This window comes from Polypterus senegalus, chromosome 4 (genome assembly GCF_016835505.1).
Source record: "Polypterus senegalus isolate Bchr_013 chromosome 4, ASM1683550v1, whole genome shotgun sequence".
NCBI classification, from domain to species: domain Eukaryota; kingdom Metazoa; phylum Chordata; class Cladistia; order Polypteriformes; family Polypteridae; genus Polypterus; species Polypterus senegalus.
In genome coordinates, this window is record NC_053157.1 from 85,930,377 (window position 1) to 85,953,998 (window position 23,622).

General features: G+C 36.3%; 1 protein-coding gene across 5 annotated transcripts in view; it reads left to right on the forward strand.

Moving 5' to 3' along the window:
- The window catches only part of fat1a (FAT atypical cadherin 1a), a 194,763-nt gene that overhangs the window by 52,845 nt on the left and 118,296 nt on the right, over positions 1-23,622 (forward strand). For all 5 annotated transcript variants that reach the window (XR_005633345.1, XM_039750959.1, XM_039750961.1 and 2 more), the window contains exon 3: positions 10,174-10,488. Coding sequence is in view for 4 of the 5 variants with exons in the window: in XM_039750959.1 (XP_039606893.1) it covers positions 10,174-10,488 (315 nt within the window). In the remaining variant the exon portion in view is untranslated. The remainder of the gene's footprint in view (positions 1-10,173; positions 10,489-23,622) is intronic.

Here is a 23,622-nt window from a genome sequence, read left to right on the forward strand (position 1 = left end):
AGAAAACTAAAAGAGTGCTTGAACCTTAAAGTCTCTCCTCATTTGTTAATAACAGTGATGATGGTTCTTAATACCGCTGTTGACTTTACATGGTTGAAATATTATTCTGCTATATTTTATTAAATAGATTAGTACAGCAGTTGGTTCAGAATATTTTCTTTTTCTCCTCTAAACCTAGGTGCATCTTATGGTCAGCTGTGTCTTAAGAAGCCAAAAATATGGTAAATATCTACATATAGCATTAGAGCATAGAGATTCACAAGATCGATCTTGAAACTTTAAGAATCAATATTGAATCGTTTAAATAAAAAATAACAATTAATTGTAAAATTAATATTTTTACCCAGGATTAAAAGGTAAACTTAAGAGAAGGGTACTTTTGAATGAATATTTGTCACATTACGTCAATTCATAGTACAACAGTAACATTTATTTCTATAGCACATTTTCATTTTTGCAAGATGTCAAGAAAAGTAAAACAAGTTAAATTAGGCAATAATAAAGAATAAATAATAAATAAAAAATAAATATGAGCTAGCATAAAAGATATATGATTACTAGAAAAGTGTTGAATATGTAATATATTCTGAAACTAAGAAAGAATAATAATGAAATAAAATATAAAAAATAAATCAATATGACTTTACATAGCAGATTTGTAAATACAACAAAAGTAGAGTCTAATATATAATGTATTTTGAGTCTCTAAAGATGAGTTAGATGATAAGGTCAGATGGCTGGGAAGACAAAAGAAACAAAACAAAACTCTAAATAAGATAGAGAAAAAAAAAAAAACAATTTGCAGGGGTTCCAAGGCCAAAAGGCCAACCTGACCCTATTCTGCATTCTACCTAATGTATTGTAGATGACCTTAAATCATTTCTCATTGTTTCCAGTCTTTGTCCCAGAGGATTTGCCGCAGTTTGTCTCATAGACAGCTGGGGCACCTGCCCTCATTTGGGTGTCAGAGGTGGCTGCACAGTGCCTCGAAAAGGTGGAGAAACTAGAAAAGAAAGCAGAGAAAAGGAGAGATTAGTAATGATTAGTAATGATTGCAAATACTCGAAGAATATGATAATTCTAGGCATTTATATTCTATTAGGAGTACAACAAAAATGTAGACATGAAAAAGCCAAATTACAAAAGTGATGATGTATCTGTATCGATAGCGTACTCCAGATTTTTGGTGAATAAATGCAAAGGGTGGCCTCACCTCCGCTTTTATGCTTAGCTCTTGGAATAATAAGCAGAGAACCATCAGAAGATCTAAGTTTATGGCTTGGAATATAGGGGGACTTGCACTCCAAAATATAGGAAGGTGAAATATTATTTAAAGATTTATATACCATTAATAATATTAATATTAATATAAGGGCTTAGATAACCAATGTAACAATGCTAAAACTGGAGGAATGTGCTCTGATTTTCTTTTTATGGTTAAGATTCTTGCTGCTGTATTCTGAACAAATTGCAACCAATTGATGTCTTTCTTATTAGTCCTGTTAGGAGTGAATTACAGTAATCTAGTTGACTAAGAACAAAAGCATGAATTAATTTCTCAACATCTTGCAATGTTATAAGATGTCTAACTTTTGCAATGTTCATTAAGTGAAAAAATACAATCCTAGTAATATGGTTAATGTATGATTTAAAGTTTAGGTCAGAATCCATGATTACATCTAGATTGTTTACCCCCACCTTGACTTTTAATACTAAGTGTGTGGTGTAATAAAAGTGGGTCTGCAGCTTCAAAAAAAAAACAATGTTGCTCTCCGTGGGCGTGATTGCACGACCATGGGGAGTTAATGAGGTAGTTGGAGAGCAAGTGCGTTCATTCTCAGTTTCTTCATTGGCTTCCTGTGGTGTGTGATTAAGGTGCTGCGCCCACGGAGATGTGAATGTATATATACAGGTCGGCACAAGGAAAAGGGGACAATCAAAGATGGGAGAAATAAAAGATGGGAGAATAAAAAAAAGAACAAAAGAAAGGAGGTTAAAAGACGTTACAGGCAGTCTTGGCGATTGATCTGGCCACGTGGAGGGAGGAGACAGCATAAGCTGGGGCCCCATGAAGGAGCGTTAGCTTTGGCTCTCTAGGGGCTAGTTTGCCCCACTGAACATTCGGGTGGACTGTGGCAAGCAAGGCAGGTGCCCTCCCTGGGCTTCCGAGGTACAACCACGTGAGCACGAAGGAAGATGCGAGGAGATCTGACCTCGGACGGTCTGACTGTGATGCCTGGAGGCAGCCAAGACGGAGGTCGGCTGAAAGGAGCTCGTGGATGCTGAATCTCTGCCGGGCTACACAAGCAATGTGTGAGCCGGGGAGAATGAAAAGGAGGTGGGCTGAGATCAGGAGGAGTTAGACTGCATTTTAACCTCAGATTTTAACGGATTTATTTATTGATTTTGTTTTATCCCCACTTTTTACTGATTTTTATGGATTTATATATATTTTTTTTTGAACACTGCACAATTGACACTTTTGTTGATTTTATTTTTGTATTGCCTGTTCTTTTAATAAAAGCACCTGAGCACTTTTTCCACCATCCTCTGGCATCATCAGTGACCTGTCCTCATATGTCCACTCATCTCGGTCATAACTATCTACGGTGTTGGTTCAGCAGACTCCCATGTGGGAAGAGGGAGTCTGTAGGGGACCGGCATCGTCACAAAGGGATTAAGTTTATTTCAAATGCCCTCATCAGTTTCATAGTCTCATATTTAGAAAAAAAAAACACATACATATAGACCACGCCACACTAATGCAGAACTAGAAGTCCCAGAACATCAAGTGTATCAAAAATGTCTTTACTCAAAATATAAAAGTGAAACAATCAAAAGTGTCTTTACTCAAAATATAAAAGTGAAACAATCAAAGCCAAAACCTTCTTGCTTCTCTCACCTACCAATCTATCTTTTTTTCTATCTGCAGTACTCTGGCCACAACACCTGCCAGCCATCTGAGTTTTAGTCCCCACACATCTCACAACTCTAATTTTATTGCTCTTCAGTTATTAAAAATCTTATAAGTTGCACACAGGGGCAACTTCCTGCCCCTTTGCCAGTTCCAAATTAATCTTCACAAATGCCAATGCAGCAATTACTGGTAGGACATTATTTTTACCTCTAAGGCATATTGCACTCTAATGGGTCATGTTCACCCATAGTGGCAATGGGAGGGGCACTTTAGTTACCAGTGTGGGTTACTGTTTTAAAGTTCAGACTCTCTTGTTTATTAGATCTGTGCTTCTTCTACTCCTGGCAGCACCTTGGATATTCTTTTACTATTCATATATGAAAATATTCTAAAAGAGAGCTATTTGCTTGTTTTTTTTTTTACCATTTTATGAGATATAGTATAATATTATATTGTATATTTAAAAGTTAATAATGTTATTTTTACATGCAGGGTGTGATGTCATTGAAAATCCTGAGAAAAAATTCTTGTAAGACGTCCAATAATCCAGAAATCCTATTCAGCAGTCTAGGCATCTAGACTGTAGTTTCCAACTTACAGAAGTTTAGAAAGTTTACTATTACAACTGTCTCCTTTTTTGAGGTCCTATGCTCCTTCTCGACCACTTAGGTCACTGTTGAACAGTGTCTGGTGATGCCACATCTGTGTTGTATCAAATCTCAGTCCAGACTCATTTCATTTGTAGCTTCTGGCTGGTGGAATGAGCTGCCCACTTCCTTCTGAACTGCTGATTTCCTCACTGTGTTTAAGAAGTGTTGGAAGACTCTTTTGTTTGTTGAATTTTTGTCTAATTGATATTAACTGTTAACTTATCTAATGCAGGAATTGTAACCAGGTTGTTTTTTGTTTCTGAACTCTTCAATTTTGAAAATAATTGCTCTTATCTTGTAAAACTTGTTTTCCAAACAGTTCCCTGACTTTAGTCGATTATGTTGACCTTTGTTAGTCACTTTGGATAAAAGTATCTGCCAAGCAAATAAATACAACTATAAATGTAATTACTGTATTTGATTTTTCTGAATTATGAAAATGTTATATTGATAGATTCTCGGTCTTGTACAAAAGTTCTCTGACAGTAAGTCTAAAGTCCTTAAATCCTTTTATGTAAGCAAGAGAATTAACACCTAAAATTCAAAATAATTTTTCTGATGTTTGATATATTTTATTTCTTGAAAATTGTAGAATGACAAATCGATAAATGAACTAATCAGTCACACGAGCAAAAATGAATTTGGCAATTAAGAGTGGAAAGGAAAACTGCTTTTGTTTTAAACTGAAATTGATGTTTTGCTAAACAAGACTCATTTTGAAAAAGTTATGAATATGTTAGTAAGTGATGTAAATAAAATTAAAAGTAACTACATGAAAACTCAGACTGCAGAAAGAGTCTTGTAATCTACTATGTTTATTCTAATTGAGGAGGATTAACACTGGTGACAAGGAATTCAAAGATATGTTCTTTCTTAAGTAAAAAGGCATTTAAAAAAGTTGGCTTTTAATGGTATTCATGTTTATTTCTTTTTGGAGCCACCATATTTGTCTAGTAATTTCATTATTTGTAAGAATCTATTGTATGTGCAGTAGTTCTCTCCCAAACACATGCTTTCATAATTTAAACTAGAGTCAGAGTTGCATCCATATTATTATTATCTCCGCTTTTCTTTTTTTTACTGTTTTGCAGAACTGGATTATGTTCTTAATCTAAAAGGAGGTGGTTTAAAATAGCAAAATTAGTGAACTTACTACTGTATGTGATAGTTGAGTAGTGCTTTTGTAAATTATTTATGTTCAGTTATTGATTACTATGGTTGTGTCTTTTCGTCGTATGACTTCTTTAGGGAAGGGTGTGAGTATTGAACACTGTACAGGAGTTAGTTGAATAGGGTTAGTGAATAAACAGCATTAGAAACGTTATTCTGAGTGTGTCTCTACTTCAGCTGTAAGAACAGTACACTTAGTGTGGAAAAAAATACACTGTATACAATGCAGGCCAGCCAACTCCTTCTCCAGTTTAGCATCCCTGAGCTCAAGGTGCTGAATCAGCTGGCATCTCCTGCAGATAAAGCCCTCATAGAAGACTAGATCCTCAAAGCTGTCATCTAAAAAGTCGGACATCCAACAGGACTTTCATTGCACTGGCCTCATTCTTAAAATTTGAGTTAGGATGTTTAAAATTACCTCAATTTTTTTTTTATTAGGATTATATGATTTAACTTCAGTGATAAAACTAAAAATAAGCCAAAAAAATTTGATTAATGAACTGCTACAGTTATTTCATACCTTCTGGCCCCTTAAGCTCCTGTAATCTCCCTCTCAACTGCCTGCTGTTTGTTCTAATATGAGGTATGGTGGATGGCGGGAGCCCTTGCCTGGCCAGGACGCCTGTATAATGGATGGGCCTTGACTTGCAGTGGGGTCACAGGTTTAAAGCATGGAAGCTCAACCCTGCTGGGGTCCATGGTCACCGACAGGGGACTCCTGGATGATTGCTGATCCCTTTGGTGGAAGAAGGTCTTTGAGCACCTGGAGCACTTCCAGGCGCCCTGTATAAGGGGCCAGCCGTCACTACTCCAAGGGCCAGAGTCAGGATGAAGTGGACAAAGCTTGCCAGAAAAGGAGTGGAGGCAAAGAGAAAGGAAGAAGAAGTAAAGTAAAGTTTTGTGCTTGTGACTGTGCTGTGAACATGAAAAACAGGGTAAAATGCTTCCCACGTGGAAAAGAAGAAAAGTAAAAAAGTGTGTGCCGAACTTGTGTCCCGCATCTGTCTGTGTTGGGGTTGGGCTGGCTGGTGTGCTCTCTGGTGGTCCACAGAGGTTAATTTAACTTTTTTCTGTCTGCTTTCCTAACTTAGTGTTTCTCTTATTCCTTACTTAAAAGCTCTCCACTCATACTGTTTGCAATCCTTCGCATTAATGAACCCTTAGGGCCGGTTTATACTTCACGTTCCCAGCATTCATTTGATGCATCCTCTGAGCACGTTCTCAGAAATTAACGTGACGCATGTACGAGATGCACTTCCAGCAAAAAGGCAGGGGGCGCAGTGTGATAAAGTCGGAATGTGACATCAGAGCCTCTGTTTACTATCTTTATGTGGCAGAAAGCCGCTATGTGGATCCGACAGGACCGATGTGCGTGCTTCAATGTTTGATGAATGGTTCGATGTGGTGAAGCAAAATGCAGACATACAAATGCATTTGTGGTGCTTTTATATTTAAACGTTGCATATTCCCCAATGTAATAACACAATACATTTTAAAAGTCTCACATGCCGTCTTTTTTTTTTTTTTTTGCACTTTCACAACAGCATCAGGATGTACAGCAGCGCATTTGAGCCACCAAGAAAAATTTAAATTTTTTTAAATTTTGGCTTTAATCTCATAGTTTATTTTATCATTAAAGTAGACCGTCGTAAATGTCATTTTAAAACTGACCCAGTTGTTGATTGCTACGTGGTTCTGGGGCTTCCTCCTGAACTGACAGCAGTGGCAAGCAGCCTACATACCGTGGAGCCTTCCCCTTTAATGCTTTGAAGTCAGCCATGGGCCTTTTTTCTCCCCCACTAAAGAATTACTGTTTCTGTTGCTTATTAACTATTTATTGCTACAATGCTGGTTATTTACTTACATATGCAGGTGTCAGCTACTACTGACTACTGTCCTGATTTGCTGACACTATTTGAATACAAATAACGAGAATAAGTACAGATAACAAGTAACTTTCTAAATGCACCCCCAAACACCCAGCTGCTTTTGCTTCTGTGCGGGTGAAAAACAAAGCAAAAAAAATCTTCTAAAGGGAAAAAAAGCTTTAAAAATTCCCAAGTGGTTCCTTAGCGGCAACCAAAACACAAATTTATTGGAGCAAAATGAATTTTTTAATTAACTCTCACATCTCAGAAAACATAACATCAGCACATCAGTTTTGTCTTGTAACATCTTGATTACTGCAAGACTGGCCTTTCTTTTTGCTCAAAAATGTAATGTACATATGTTGCAGAAATGTAACCCCCTCGCTAAGTTTTATAAATACCTCAGGAGGCAATGATCTTAGAGCCCCTCCTAATGGCCCAATAGGGATTATGCAGGTCAGCAAGGGATGCTATCCTGATCTGGAAAAGCCCCTTCAGGTTGGAATCCATTAAGGAATTAATCCTTCATTGATTACTGTTCATTTGTTGGCTCCCAGGTAGGTGAGGCCAACATGTATACCTCCCTACTTTACTTATAGACTGGAAATGTTTCCCGGAGGATATGACATCATGCCAGAATAACTCATGCCACACATGAATGAGTCAGAGTCAGGAGGAAGTGGGCAACAGTCAGCTGGAGGATGAAAACAGGAAAGATTGATTGGTTTATTGTGTTTATAATTGTATTTGTGTCTTGTTATTGGAGGGACAGTTACTTTGGAAAGGAGTAAAAACCCTTTATTTTATTCTGTCAATGTGTTGGGGTATGCAAAAAATGACACATTCCTATATGAAAGTTTACTTCAGAATTAGATGACCCACTATTAAAGCATCTTTTATTGACCTTGTTTTTGCCACCTTGTTGGGTTAGGTTTGCAAAAAGACTGTGGTCATTGTGTTTATATATATAATATATACATATATATGACACTTACTGTGCAAAAGTGTTATAATGGTGCTTTCCATCTATTAACACAATGAAGCAAATGCTGGTGATCCTATTCCTCTGAACTTCACGCCAACATAAAAGCAGCTACACAATCCATTTTTTACTTGTAAATGTTCCCGACTAGTGACATACTGCTGCAGATCTGTACAATGTCTATGGGATTCTTCAAATCAGTTGCATTTGTACTTAATCAAACACAAAGCCCTGAAAAAGGCAACCAGAACAGCTTTGCAAGTTTGGACAGGTAGCCTGAGTCAGCATTTTTGTCACTTTATCATTACTTTCTACTTCACTTGATGCTGCAGAAGGATTCTTATGTACATGATTTACAGTCTAGAATGCACTGATCTGTACTTTAGAAAACAAAGTATAGGTAGGCATGCAATGAAATTAAAACCATAAAGTTCAACTGTAAGCTGTTTTCAAATAATGGCAGATTTGCTCAGATACCACAACATTTACTTATTGAGTATGTGAGCATATTGTTTTATCCAGTTTTTTTTTTTTTTTTACTTCACTACGCCTTCTGTTCATAAATACAATGTTATTCAGATTTGGCTTAAGCTTTTCCTCAAAATTATGAGATCTCTGATGCAAATATCTTACTACATTACTTTTATAAGAGTTTGATTTTTTTTGTCCAATTTAGGCACCAAAACATTCTAAATAAGGCTAAGTACTCATTATAAATTAGTGAGAGCTGAAAATAAAGCAAAAGAGAGTAATAGGTCCAATTCCTTCCATTCTAGGGCTAAGTGCTGTCCCCTAATTAGCTGGAAGGAAATTATATCAGGCTTGGATAGTTACCCTGGTTCCTGTCCTTATAAGGGTATCATAGTCCCATGCCCTCAAATAATGATCAAGTATCTCAAAAACCTGCCAATTTTCTTGCCCACTAGTGCTCTTAGGAAACATGTTTCCTTTAAGTTCTTAACTCTTTCTTTCTCTGAAACCCCCCCCACACCAACAGCCCCCAAAACTAGACTAGCAGACTGACACAGCTTTTTTTGTCCGACAGTGTCTTGTTCCCAGGGGAACATGGCATATACAGCATTAATCAGTTTACAAAACTTGCCTAATCCAGTTTATTGGTTCATGTGGAGCTTGAGCCGGTACCCATTCTGGCAGCCACAAGTAAGAGGCAGAAACCAACCACTGATAGGGTGCCAAATCCACCACAGCATTCACAGGTGCTCATATCAGGCCATTTTGGAGACATAATCTCACCAGCCTGTTGTGACTTTGCTCCTGGATGCCCTCCAAGTGGGATGTGCTTGATCCAGCCCACATAGGAGATCCGCAGATCATCCGCTCTAGATGCCCATACCACCTCTGCTAGCTTCCATCAATTAGGAGGATCCAATGTACTCCATAATCCTCCTGAGCAGTTATATTTCTAATTCTGACACATAGTGAGAGCCTAGCAGCTTTATGCAGGAACCATATTTTGCCATTCTGTACTTGCTTCTTTTGATTTTTTGCCAAAAGTCATCATTTGAGAAATTAGCTCTAGCATCTTTATCACTATCAAGTGTTATGTCCAGTGTAAAGATACCACTCCACTGTTAATGCCAGTCAGTCTCATGTTAACCTTTCTGCTTACTAGCAAATATGACACAGAGATAGTTCAAAGCTCTTAAACTTGGGTCAGCTACACTCCTGTCACCTACATAGTCATGGCAACATTTTTTCATCCGATCTTGGATGTGACTTGATGTTTGTTTATAATAATCAATCTTTACCCTGGGAGGAGTGCTAGATTCACCTTTAATTGATTTCATATGATGGCAATTATTTAGACATATCTCCTGCTTCTCAAATACTGTACCTTGTTCTGTTTTAATGCTTCTATAAGATAAGACAAATATGTGTCTATAAGTATTGTAAAACTCCACAACATGTACTGTAGTCTTAGTCGCATTTTTATTCTATCCTCCCTTTGACACTAGTCACTATCTGCTAAAGTTATACCAGTTTGATTGAGGGAATCTTCTAGAGCAGTATTTATCAACCTTTTTGGTGTTGTGTCCCTATAGGCAAATTGTGTATGATAATCAGATTGGGGAAGGGGTTCCCCATTAGTGATTCAAGCACAATTGATGGAAGGCTTTGTGCTTCTCCCTTGGTGAACTGAGCAGGATTGCCAAACCCATGGGTCAATGGTGGGGAATGTCATGTCCCCACAGGTGAATCTAGCATGGCTGTTAGAGTGGTAGGGTTATAAAAAGTGATCATCGAAGCATTGACTTGCTGCAACCCACTCACAATCCACTACCAGTACAAAAAAAAACTCGCTATTGAAATTATGCTTCAATTTTAAATATATTTATTTAATTTTAATTATAATTATTGCCCTGTTCATATGTGAAGTCTCTGTAAACTCTAGGACAAATTATGTTGTGTCATTCCTTTCATCTGTTTCTAATAAGCATGATATAAACTGGATTACAGTATAATGTGGTATAAAATATATATTATATTTTACTCACTATAAATGTTTTCAGGTATATAGTAATGGATCGATGTATAAAAATGTTCTCTTCCTTTTTTTCTTCTTAGGTGTTATTAGAACTCAAGATCTTCTGGACCATGAGACTACATCCCACTATTGGCTTACTGTCTATGCATCAGATCAAGGGGTTGTCCCATTGTTTTCCTTCATTGAGGTTTATATTGCAGTTGAAGATGTAAACGATAATGCACCACTAACATCGGAACCAATCTATTACCCACAAATTATAGAGAACTCTCCTAAGGATACTTCTGTCATGCAAGTTGAAGCCGTTGACCCAGACTCTACTTCCAGTGACAAACTCAGTTATAAAATTACAAGTGGAAACCCGCAAGGCTTTTTTGCCATTAACTCCAAAACCGGTAAGCAAAACATCATTTTATACTTTGTTTTTTTTTAGACTTAGCATTGATTTATAATACAGTGATATGAATATGCATATAATAAATATACTGACAGTCAGTCAGTCAGTCATTGTCCAACCTGCTAAATCCTAACACAGGGTCACGGGGGTCTGCTGGAGCCAATCCCAGCCAACACAGGGCGCAATGCAGGAACAAATCCCAGGCAGGGCACCAGCCCACTGCAGTATGTTGACAGTGTATGTATTAATGTTGCTATGCAAAGTATTTGTATTAAAGGCATTTTTTACTATGTACAGTATGAACTTTCATTTTACATGTTGCTCTATTCCAAATAGTTGACTGTTCTCCATATTTGTAATACAAGACAGTTTGTTAGCTAGCTCAGCTCCCAAAGGAGCAGTACTATTGAACACAGAGCTGTGTGCTGAAAGCTGCTTGGTGATCATTTCTAAATGAGGTGAGACATTAAGTTCTACTTCAGTTGTTTCATGTCTAGTGTTTCAGACATCAGTTAGGTAATTATGCTTTTAGGATTTGTATTTACCTTTTAAAACTGTCTTATGAGGTTTGCCTTTGTGGGTTATGACATGCATCTAATCTGAAATAAGAGATTTGGGGGACTTTGATGCTTCTTTATGAGCACATGGCCTAATCCAGGTGCAGGACATGCTGCTTTTAAGGTTTTATATTTTGTAATATGTATTTAAAAAGTTGTGGAAGATGCATTATATAATTAGTCAGTATATCATGGTTTAGCACATGGTTTAAGATGGTTTTACATTTGCAGAGGCAGAAAGAAAGATGAACTGAAGGCAGCCTTCTTCATTATGCTTAAGCAAAATGTCAATTTGCTTTCAAACCACTCATAAATGGCTAACATTCTTTTTTCTTAGGAGATTTCCTGGGCCACCTTACAAGAATGAGAAGACATTACATAAAATTCCACTGTTCTCATAATTTCACTGTAAAGAGCTGGCCAAATAAGTAGATTATTTCAGGGAATTTTAAAAAATTCCATCATTGTTGGGTGTAGCAAATGTAACTTATCACCCATATTAGTTTAAAAAATGAGCTGGTATTGTCAAAATGATTGCACTTAAATCCAAAAGGTTTCAGATGTAAATACTGGCAAGTATTTCTTTTAAATTTGATCTCTACTTGTAACTAAAAGCACTTGTTTTAAATTACTGAAAATCAATAATTGGGAAGTAACTTAATAGAAATAATAGTTACCGGAAGTAAACCATTAATTTATATGTATGCTTTTTCTCTCTCTCTAGCAATCAGGTATAAAAGAGCCACAGTATGATTTAAATTTGATGACAAATGAGTGCTGACACTGTCTGTGTAGACTGTATAGTCTCTCTCATTTGTCAGAAATTATTAGTGGAGCCTTTCTTTATTGTTAGATACAGTGCATTGCTCTCACTGATAATGACTGACTGCTATGGATGAACTGTTGCTTATAGTAAATTACGCACTCTCCAATTTTAAACATGCTGAAAGATTTTTTTCAAAGTCGCTTATGATGTAAATGCACATAATACAGATTAATTTATTACTAAAGGTATTTCCTTTAGTATAAAAATAAAGTTTATGATGCTTTGTTGAAAGGGATATTAATTTGTATGGAAAGAATATTGTTTATTGTTGGGCAATTATAAAGACTCCTAAAATATCACAAACATTTACTGCTTTTGGTATTAACAATTGCTTATTGACAATAAATATTTTTCATCTTTTATATCCTACATCCTTTGCATGATCCATGCCATATATCATTTTATATTCCAGGCAATATTTAATGCACAATGTAAGTAATGCTAACTAAAACCTTTACACATATCTAAAATAGCAACATTTTTCTATTTAACTTGTTCTTTGTTCTGCTTCCCCTTCTGTATAAATAACATGGCAGGTTTCCACTAAAGTTACATGCATTGTAGCTTTCAAATGTCAGTGTTATGTCATTCTGCCATCTGTCTCGAGCAGTGTTTGTCAGACCTTAAAGATATTACATGTATTTGAAAAGTCCTCCATCTGGCAATTTGTTGGAATATATCATTGACCACTTATGCTGTATGTTGTGGACATGAGCCATCAGGCCATCATTCCTCATTGAGCTAAATGTCAGCCGTTTTACTCTCTTCCAACTTACTGCGCCCACTGACAGTGTTGCCATGTTTTCCTCCTCACTCATAATCTATTTTCAATGGAGTTTGGTGCCCTTTTTAGTTTAGGGTATGCACCGAATGTGTTATTGTCTCTGTTTGCATGTTTGTGCACTCTTGTGCCTTTCGATATAATGCCATCTCTGTTGCAAGCAATACCACTGTTAATTTATCCAAGCTATTTCCTCTGCTTTGGTTGTATAAAGACAATTTAATTTTTCAGCTAACTGAAGAAGTTTTCCTCCATTTTTAAAAGTAATTTTTATGCTCATTCAGACAATATGAAAACTTGTTCTTAGCTTCCAACATTGCTAGGCATATACCACTTTTAAAGTGTTGAAAAATAATTGAATAATTAAAAAAAATAAAACAATTGAAATATATGTGATGCATATGTCATATCAAACATAAATAGCTATTTGAATAAGATAGGTAAACATCACATAGAAACAGATAAAATGAATAATTTCTTATGCAAAAAAGATGTAAAAAATAAGTGTGAGATACATGTAATATATAAAAATATATCCTTTCGGAACAGATAATATAGATATTTGAATAGGTTTAGTTATGTGTTATATATGACAGGTTGATTTTTGAGCAAAGGATGTGCAGATGTCCCTCTTTTCTTTTTAGCATGGAAATAACCTTTTTTTACTTTTCTCAAACACATATGTATATATAGGAATATACATTTTACAATAGATTAGAAAACTTACATGAAACAAACTAAAATAATACCTGAACATAATTAACAGAAGATGATTTGGAAAACTTAGTTTTCATTGCACATGGAGTACTGCAGAACAGCAGGAGAATGAAATCAAGACTATTATGATATAGTTAATGCATTTGGCAGATGCCTTTAAATATATTCTTACAGTTAGTGAACAACAAGCCTAAGTAACATACTTAGTGCCCTAAAATGGGTTGAGTCTGGAATTGAGCAATCAGCCTTTTGGTTTATAGTGCAAAGCCTTAGCCACTTTATTATACTTACCTAGTTATCTGTTTGGTATGGTAGGATGCCTAATGAATTTACCTTATTTAATTGTTTTCCTATTTCATTTACATGGTAGTATTTCAACTTTATGAGATACAGTACAATAGTGCTTTTCAAAAGTTTCACATTCAGAATTGTTTAGAAAATTACCTTTCATGGCCTGTAGAGAGCCATATTAATTTCAGTATGATCATGTTGGTATTCATTTTCTATTTCTTAGTTTGGTAAGATCACACAAAACGTATCAGGGAAAAGAAAGTAGGCAAAACATTACTATGTGCATGTACATTTTTATTTTTGTCCTGTAATTTTTCCCTATGCCATTGTCTCATGTGTCTTCTGTTGCCTAATAAGGAGTCATTTTGGTCAGTTTTTTGCCAATCAAATTACGCCTTCTCCCCTCTTTTTTCATTACTATTTTTTTCGCCATCATTATATTAGCACTATATTCTCAGTATTGCAGGTGGAAGAGGCAATATACTGCTGCTACCCACATTAAAAGCTTGGAGGTTTTTTGCCACAACATACTCTAGATAGCATCCCTGCACCCACTCTTTTATGATTGCAGTTCGATTCATCTACTGTATGCATTTTCTGACAATGAAGTGGAAAAAATCATGCAAGACAGGGATTATGAGAAACACAGATATCTAAAGATTTCTTTGTGCAGCTGTTATTGTTCCTACATTACCAACACCATTTTCTACAGCTGCTGGAGAATTGTATCTTTTCAGTATTGGGGTTTCCTTTTCCAGATGTCTGTTTCCACTGACTGTGAAGCAATTTACATTTGGAATTTGTTTTTCAACCTGTATGATACTGGAAAGCATTCTTTGATATCTACTGAACAGATGCAAAATTTCTATTATAGACTAAAAGAAATGTTTCAGAGGACCTCAGAGGTGTTCAATACTTCTGTTTTGTGAAAGGTTTATTTAGAGTATAGTTCAATTTATGTTAAAATAATGTTCTGATTTTTCTTTTTATGTGCAGTGAGATCATCACAGTGAAGCTTTTAAGAATTTTTCTGAAGAGTTTTAAATCTGTGAAGTGTATAAATACAGATTTTTTTATTAAATTTATTTTTAAGTATGATTTACTTTTCAACGAATGTCAGATTATGAAGCTGAGTGTATATTTATGTCACTTTTGATTTTTGTAAGTGCAGTAATTGAAATGGCTTTCAGTTTGAACTTTGTTTTATTGAACCCTTATAGCTCTTATGTTACTTTCTTGATAAAAGAGACAGGGGAAATTGGGCCTCAACTTTTTACTAAACAGAATTTTCTTTGTTTAGACAAGTTTGTTGTAATTCAGTTTCTAGTTCAGATGCTTTTGATAATAAATGAAATTTTGTAAAGAAGGTCAAAGAAAGGACGCTTTGTCAATAAGTTCAGTCATGCGTAATAGATTGTTTCATTTTTGCTTTAAGAACTGTAGTTTTATAAAATATTTTGTGAAAGGACACTATGAAATATTTAGTGATGCTATATAAGAGTTCTGAATTGCACTAATTGCTTTATCATGTTTATTAATGCTGAAAGTGTTAAAATAGCTCATTCGTGATGCATATTCAGACATTATCATATATAAAAGAAGACCAAACTAGTAACTCTAGACTGTTTTTAAATACAGATAATATGTAATCTAAAATATTCTTTTAGCATCAACAGTTAGAAAACCTTGTAGAGTTTTATCTCTGGAATTTTCTTGGGTCGTCATTATTTAGACGGTTTAATACTGTATCAGAAATCCATGATTAAGAATTGGATAGATGTTGTCTTGCATTACTTACTTCATAATCTGGCATCTAGCTAAGGCCAGACGTGACATTTTCATTATGATTTAAACTAGAATGTGTACATCTGCATTTACTATGATATTTATTTTACAAGTACATTTCACATAGCCTCTCTCACAGTTGTTAAATAATTAACTATTGAGATAAAAAAAGTTCACAAAGTTATTATTTAATTGTGGTGTCATGGTGAGCTTTGTGTGTTCTGTCTCTCTCACTCTCACTCTCTCTTGTTCTCTCTCTCACTTTCACACACTATATATATATATATGTAATCAGAGTATAGCATCATGTCAGTGAAACTTCTGGAATATTGATCTGGTCAGTTAAGTAGCAGAGGGGGTTGTTAATCAGTTTCAGCTGCTTTGTTGTTAATGAAATGAATGTTTTTTCACTAGTTTTGCATTTGGCTACGGTCAGCGTCTTTACTGGTAGCATGAGGCGATACCTGGAACCTACAGAGGTTGCACAGGTAGTCCAACTTCTCCAGGATGGCACATCAACACGTGCCATTGCCAGAAGGCTTGCTGTGTCTCCCAGCACATTCTCAAGGGCATGGAGGAGATTCCAGGATGCAGCTGGACAGGGCCGTAGAAGGTCCTTAACAAATCAGCTGGACCGGTGTCTGCTCCTTTGGGCAAAGAGGAACAGGATGGGCACTTCCAGAGCCCTACAAAATGACCTCTAGCAGGCCACTGGTGTGAATGTTTCTGACCAAACAATCAGAAAACGACTTCATGAGGGTGGCCTGAGGGCCCGATGTCCTCTAGTGGGCCCTGTGCTGATTGGCTGGCACTGTGGAGCTTGTTTTGCATTTGTCATAGAATACCAGAATTGGCCGGTCCACCACTGGTGCCTTGTGCTTTTCACAGATGAGAGCAGGTTCACCCTGAGCACATATGGCAGATGTGAATATACAGTAGACGTTTATATACATTACATACATGCAAGTTATATAAAGACACAGCACTCATCTATTTTATAAACCCATTTATGACATTAGAGGCTGTGTAACTATGCAGGGAACACTCCCATGCATCAGAAAGCACATATGCACACACCATCACTCACACTTAGAGTCACAAGCTAGTGTAGTATACAAAAAGTGGCAAAGACTCAAAATACTTTCAAAAACCAAACAGTAACTCTAGTAGTGTACAGACTGCAGGATTCAAAACTATAAGGCAACAGTGTTAACTGCTAGACAAATGCATTTTTACAGTTTTCTGTTTAATGTGTGTCCTCCCTGCGTGGAGTTTGCATGTTCTCTCCGTGTCTGCGTGGGTTTCCTCCGGGTGTTCCGGTTTCCTCCCACAGTCCAAAGACATGAAGGTTAGGTGCATTGGCGATCCTACATTGTCCCTAGTGTATGCTTGGTGTGTGGGTGTGTGTGTCCTGCAAGGGCTGGCACCCTGCCCGGGATTTATTCCTGCCTTGCGCCCAGTGCTGGCTGGGATTGGATCCAGCAGACCCCTGTGACCCTGTAATTAGGATATAGCGGGTTGGATAATGGGTGGATGGATGGATGTTTAATATGCATGGTACATTTGATGTACATTATCTGAATACACTTTCATATACTATGTTCTAAGGATGTATGATGTCTTATAAATTCACATTATTTCAGAACACAGATGATGTACGATAAAACAGTCTGTGCTGGGGGTTGTTTGTTACAGGAGGGTGGAGAGATGCTTGTGGATATCGAAGAATTAGCTGGTATACTCACGCACTGCATATAGTGTCTGTGTGGGGGGCTTTAATTCACACACTTCCTGCTGTGAATATAAGCATTTTCAAACCTACTTCATTTGGATTAGTTGTTTTTTTTTTTTAACTCTGGTGCAGTTTCCACAAAAGTCTGGTTTAGGTAGATGTGAACACACCAATTTCACAATGGTGTAGACCAAAGCAACTGTACCCAGGCCCTTTGGATAGGATGGTCTCAGTAAAGTACGAAGTGAAAAACTGGAGTGTTTGCATGAGGTGTTAATGTGATCCAACATGGGACTGATCTAAATAAATCTGTGTGTTTTGGGTGAAATTGTGCGTGCTGTGGTAGTCACACTAAGCATCTGCTGTCGATAACAGGGAATCACATTCACAACATAATAAGTCAAGGATTAACGTGGCGCATTAAATACAATAAAAGGTACAAATAAAAATGCAAATAGGTACAAATGTACATAATAAAGAAAATTGCACAATTACCAGTCAATCAAAGCAAGCCAAGAATCTGATCAGGCTTACTGCCTCTTGTGCAGTGATCAGACAACAGTTGTAAATTCATTCGTGATCAGGTCAATCAAAACACATAAAAAAGAGGTGACAAGAAACAAACAGTGTTGCCCTGTGAGACAGATAAGCACACCTCATAATCTTACACTGTGAAATCAAAGCACACAGGTAAGATGGGGCATCTTCTAAATGAGTACACTAGGTTTGACATATATAGTAAATGTTAAACAATCCAAAATGAGCATTATTTACAAATATTTATAACATTGTAGAAATGTGATATGAGATCAACAACACTGTTAAAAAAAATGAAAGGAACACTTAATCATCACAGTCTAACACCAAGTCAGTTAAGCTTCAGGGATATCAATTTGTCTAGTTCGGAAGCATTAGCAATTGTATATCAACCTCACCTGCTTTGGAAAAATGACAACAGGTGCACTGGACAGGCATCAGCAAGACCACCCCCAATAAGGGAATGGTTTTGCAGGTGGTGGCCACAGACAATTCGACTTTCCTTATCCTTTCTCACTGTTTCTTCTCTAGTTTTACATTTTGCTAGTGTCCTTGTCACTACTGGTAGCAAGAGGCCATACCTACAGACAATTCAGGTTGCACAGGTAGTCCTGCTCCTCCAGGATGTCACTTCCATACATGCTGTTGCAAGGAGATTTGTTGTGTCTCCTAGCTCAGTCATTGAGCATGGGGGATATACCAGGAGACAGGCTGTTACACAAGGAGAGATGGGCAGGGCCAGAGAAGGGTATCAACCCAGCAGCAGGACTGGAATTTGCTCCTTTGCGTGAGGAGGAAACAAAGGAACACTGCCAAAAACCAACAAAATGACCTCTAGCTGGCTAATGGTGTGCATATTTCTGACCAAACTATCACAAACAGACTCCATAAGGGTGACCCAACGTTCAATACTAGGACCTGTAGTCACAGCCTATCATTGTGCAGCTTGATTAGCATTCGCCAGAGTATACCACATTTGACAGCTCCGCCACTGAGCACATGTGACAGCCATGAAAGATTTTAGAGACACTGTGGTGAATGTTATGCGGTCTGCAACATCATCCAGCATGACCAGTTTGGCGGTGGTTCAGTGATGGTCTGGATAGGCATATCCTTGTAGGATCACACAGATCTACACATGCTAGGCAATGGTACCCTGACAGCTATTAGGTACCAAGATAAAATCCTTGGAGCCATTATCAGACCTTATGCTGGTACAGTGAGCCCTGAGTTCCTCCTGGTGCAGGACAATGCCCAGCTTTATGTGGCCAGAGTGTGTAGGCAGTTCCTGGATGACGAAGGCATTGATGACATTGACTGGACTGCACGTTCCCCAGACATGAATCCAACTATTTATATGGGAACCTCTGAGACATTATGTATCAGTGTATCTGATATTGCCAGTTAGTGCCACAGACTGTCCAGGATCTCACTGAGGCCCTGATCCAGGTCTAGGAGGAGATTCCCCCAGAACTCCATCCACCGTCTCATGAGGAGCATGCCCAGACATTGTTGGGGTGCATACAGGCCTGTGGGGGCCATACATACTACAGTGTCGAATTATGCATTGACATGATGAAATTCACACAGGTTGGATCAGCCTGTAATTTCAGTTTTTGATTTTGATTTTCTGATACATCAATTTGTTCTCAATGAAGTACACAGTATTACCCAGTAAAGATTTTCCATTTGGAATATTTAGTTCATTGAGATCTGATGTTTGATTTAAGTGTTCCCTTAAGTGTTAATTGAATTTATGTTCGTAAGGTGGCTGCTGGAAAGTAAATGCGGAACATCATACATTTAAATTAAACTTACCTGGTATGTCTGGCATCATAAAACTGAAGCACATGCCCTCAGCAGAGCTAATAATAATAATTCTTTACATTTATATAGTGCTTTTCTCACTAGTCAAAGTGCTTTTAATAGTGAATGGGGAGCCACTTCACCACCACTAATGTGTCGCATCTACCTGAATGCGATGGCAGCCATTTTTGTGCCAGTGGACTATGGAGGGCAATTTAGCCTGGATATCGAGATACATAAATAGGTAAATAAATAACTGGAATGAATCCTAAAACTTTGAGATGGCAGGGGTGGTGTATATATATATTTATTTTTAAGTATTACATATGGAGGGCAATTTAGCCTGGATATCAAGATACATAAATAGGTAAATAAATAACTGGAATGAATCCTAAAACTTTGAGATGGCAGGGGTGGTGTATATATATATTTATTTTTAAGTATTACATAGACAAAAAATAGTATCTAGAGGATTTATGTGCGACACCAAAGGCTGGCAGCTATTTTATATTTTATTCTTAAAAATACAGATTATCTTGTTGCTCTGCAATAACAACTGCAAATAGTCTTCCTAAAGTATTTCAAAAGACCAAGAATCTTTTAACACAGTGCAACACCTAAGGGACTGTTTGACACAGTTAAGTCCAAATCTCTATTTTTTGTGTCATTGGATAGTCCATGTTAAACTGCTAAGAAATAGCATTAATTTCCTATTGATTCATTCTTTAAATTATAAGAATTACTAATTCCCAGAGTAAAATAAAACAGCATAACATTGCATGTAGGAACTATATTTAAAAGCAAATCTACACCATATCCTCCCTTTGGTTTTATGCGACAGCTTTACTATCCAAAACAATGACAGCATATCCTGAATTTCCCTATAAAGAAGTGAAATAGGAAACAAGTACTACTTCCAACAACTTCCTAAAGTTTCCGGGCAATTAAAAGGCAAAATAAAAGACTTCCCTTTCTGAGTTTTAAAGACTACTTTTGCCTAGGGTTTTTTTTCCCCGTTTTGAACAGTTTAGCCTGCCCAGTTAATCTTATTGTACATATCTATTATATGTAACATAAATATGCAAATATTCATCGCTTTTTTCAAAAACTTTTTTTTAAATTATCAGTGTTTCTATATGCATATATGTCTGCTTGTAGATTGTTTTCATATTTAGCAAGATGAAAGTGAATGATTTTCTGAGCTTGTCAAGTATATAAAACTTTTTTGTAGCCAGTGGACTGTGGAACACAATGAAATATGCCAAAAATAATCCTATTGGAGAGACAGGAATTGTCTGAGGCTGCTTCCCTGATAGCTTTAATGAGTGGCTTGCAAAAACTGTTCCCTGCATTTAAGGAGCATGGAATGCACTATTCTGTCTGATGTGAAGCATTCCTTCCTATTAAATAACACTGCTAATGTTTCTGGATTAGAACTCTCAGACTGTTTGCACAGTGCTGGGCAACCTTCATGGTGCTGTTTGTACAAGAAGTGGCATATTAATGTGTCATAAGTGCTTAACTTATACAGAAGCTGCTAAAAGCTAGCCATACATTTTCAGTTTTTAGGAACTAATTAGTTATCACCCATACATTAAATACATTAAAAAACAAAGATCTTTAACAGTTCCTTTAAATCTTTAGATTGGCCTCCTTTGGTCACATACTGCTGGCACTCAAGCAGTCAATTCCTTGATCTTTTTAAGCAGTGTACTGTTTTATTTCCAGAATTAAGCTACAGTACATCTAGTTAAAAGAATGTAGGTTTTAATTGTGGCATATCACAAACCACCATTCCTTATAAGTGCAAAACAAGTGGGTTTTGGCATGAAAGATTTTCAGCTGTATTTTGAGACCTGATATCAACATTTACTTTTCTTACTGTAAATATAAGAGATTTCTGGGAGCCATTCCCAAATACAAGCAGGAAAAAATGAGCAGCTGTGAGAGGTTTTCCAGTCAAATTTTCTTATGGTGATCAGTTGTTCATGCTAATAATATGCAGTAAGTGAGTCACCATGAGTTTATTTAATACATTTTTAAACCCAATTTAATATGACATAGACATTTAACCTGAATTGCAGTGTGCTCTTCACAATTAAAAGGGCAAGATTTGTATAACACATTTAGGATACTGTAAAAACTTGAACTGGTGTTTGCATAAATCATAAATATACACTATTAACACAAACTGTCTTATATAGGTAGATTTGCAATAATTTAATCCAGTGTTTCCCAACCTTTGTCCTGGGGGCACACTGTGGCTGCAGGTTTTTGTTCCAACCAGATTCCTAATCAGTGACAACACCTGATAACACTGATCTCATTTAATTAGCTGGTATTATTTTTCTTTTATTCTACATTCAGAAAGGCACAGCAGCATTATTTTTACATGTTTAAAACATTTAGAAATATTTATTCTTTTGCTATAGATTTAATTGCTTAACTCTCTTTTGTTGATTTCATTATATTTTGCCCTTTCTCTGTGCATTTTTTTCCCTTCATTGTACCTTATTAAGGACAATTAAAAATGAGCAGAACAGACATGCTGGCAAACAACACTGAATAATCAAAGATTGCAAGTACTTTAGCATCACACCCACTAATCAGTAAATAATGGATTAATTAAACAATTAGAATGCCTATAATATTGTTAAAATGAAAAAAATACATTATTCCCATATACTTGGTAAATTTTAATATATATATATATATATATATATATATATATATATATATATATATATATATATATATATATTACCAAACTTAGTTTTCTAATTTCTATATTGTTCCCAAAACACAGAACTTGGGAAATAACAGCTGACTTAATTAGCCCAGCAGTCCAATTAAAACCAGAAGCTGGTTGGAACAAAAACATGCAGCTACAGTATGCACTGAGGACCAAGGTTGGGGAAACACTGATTTAATCAACGAAAAACCTTTTCTTTTTGTAAAGTATGGAACAGTTTTATTTCAGGTACTGGCTCAAATGTTGCAAATACCCACTTATTTTTGATTTATTACTATATAATGTAAAAATTTGTGTTTTGTGTGTTCACACTGTAATGGACTGGTCCCTTATCCAAGGATTGGTCCTATCTTGATAAACTCTGCCCACCCTCCCATGACCCTGCTCTGGGTATGTCAGTTTAAAAGATGTATGAATAGAACGATAAAAACTCATCAGTAAAAAATAACTGAATACTATGTAACTTGAAGGGGATGTAGACCTTATGTTTAGTGAATAAATGGGAAAACTTAATAAATACAAATGCCCTAAACAGGTCTGCCTATGTGGAAGATACATAAAATAGAGGGTCACTACCCCTTAACATAGAATATTAGTATTTATAAATACTAGCATGAACAGCCTGAAAGGGTAGCACTGTCTTACATTGCCTAGGGAAATGTTGCTTGTGTTTTGGCCTTCTAATATTGTAATTGGATTGGAAGTGTACTCTATTAAGGGTAGATTATAGTATTTGGACGTTTTAGCATACAGTAATGAGGCAGGTATATGTGGTCTATGAAAAATGAGTAATTGAATGAGTGTATAACCAAAAAAGTGCATTTTGCGATGTTAAAGTAGCTGACATAGGGAATGAAAAAAAATGCCTGTGTTTTGTTTATTTTTTATTATACTTGTTTAAAAAAAGTTTCAACATCCAGAGAAAGACTTGCTATACTGCACCTTTAAGCAGAAACATCATACAGACCAAGCAAAGTGTTGGTTTATGTTAACTTTATTTGTATGCAGAATATGGATGTTAAAAGAATGAATACTTTCAACACTAGTTGATGTCAAAGTTACAAAAACATAATGGTTCCAGCTTGGTTTTTTAGTGCTGAATAACGGTTGGTACTTGTACTCATGTATGAATGCAAGTAGACAAATTACTCCAGGAGGCAAACTAATAAATGAGAAAAATGTGAATAAGAACTACATATAAAAATAGCTTATGATGATGATGATGATACAGCAATGGATTACCACACATTGGAAAGAAAAACAGAAGTCATGTCAAGAAATACTTTGTCAGAAGAATTTTAGCGTGTTACCTTGGGGTGTCCTGCTTATTATTTAGGGAAACAAGTAA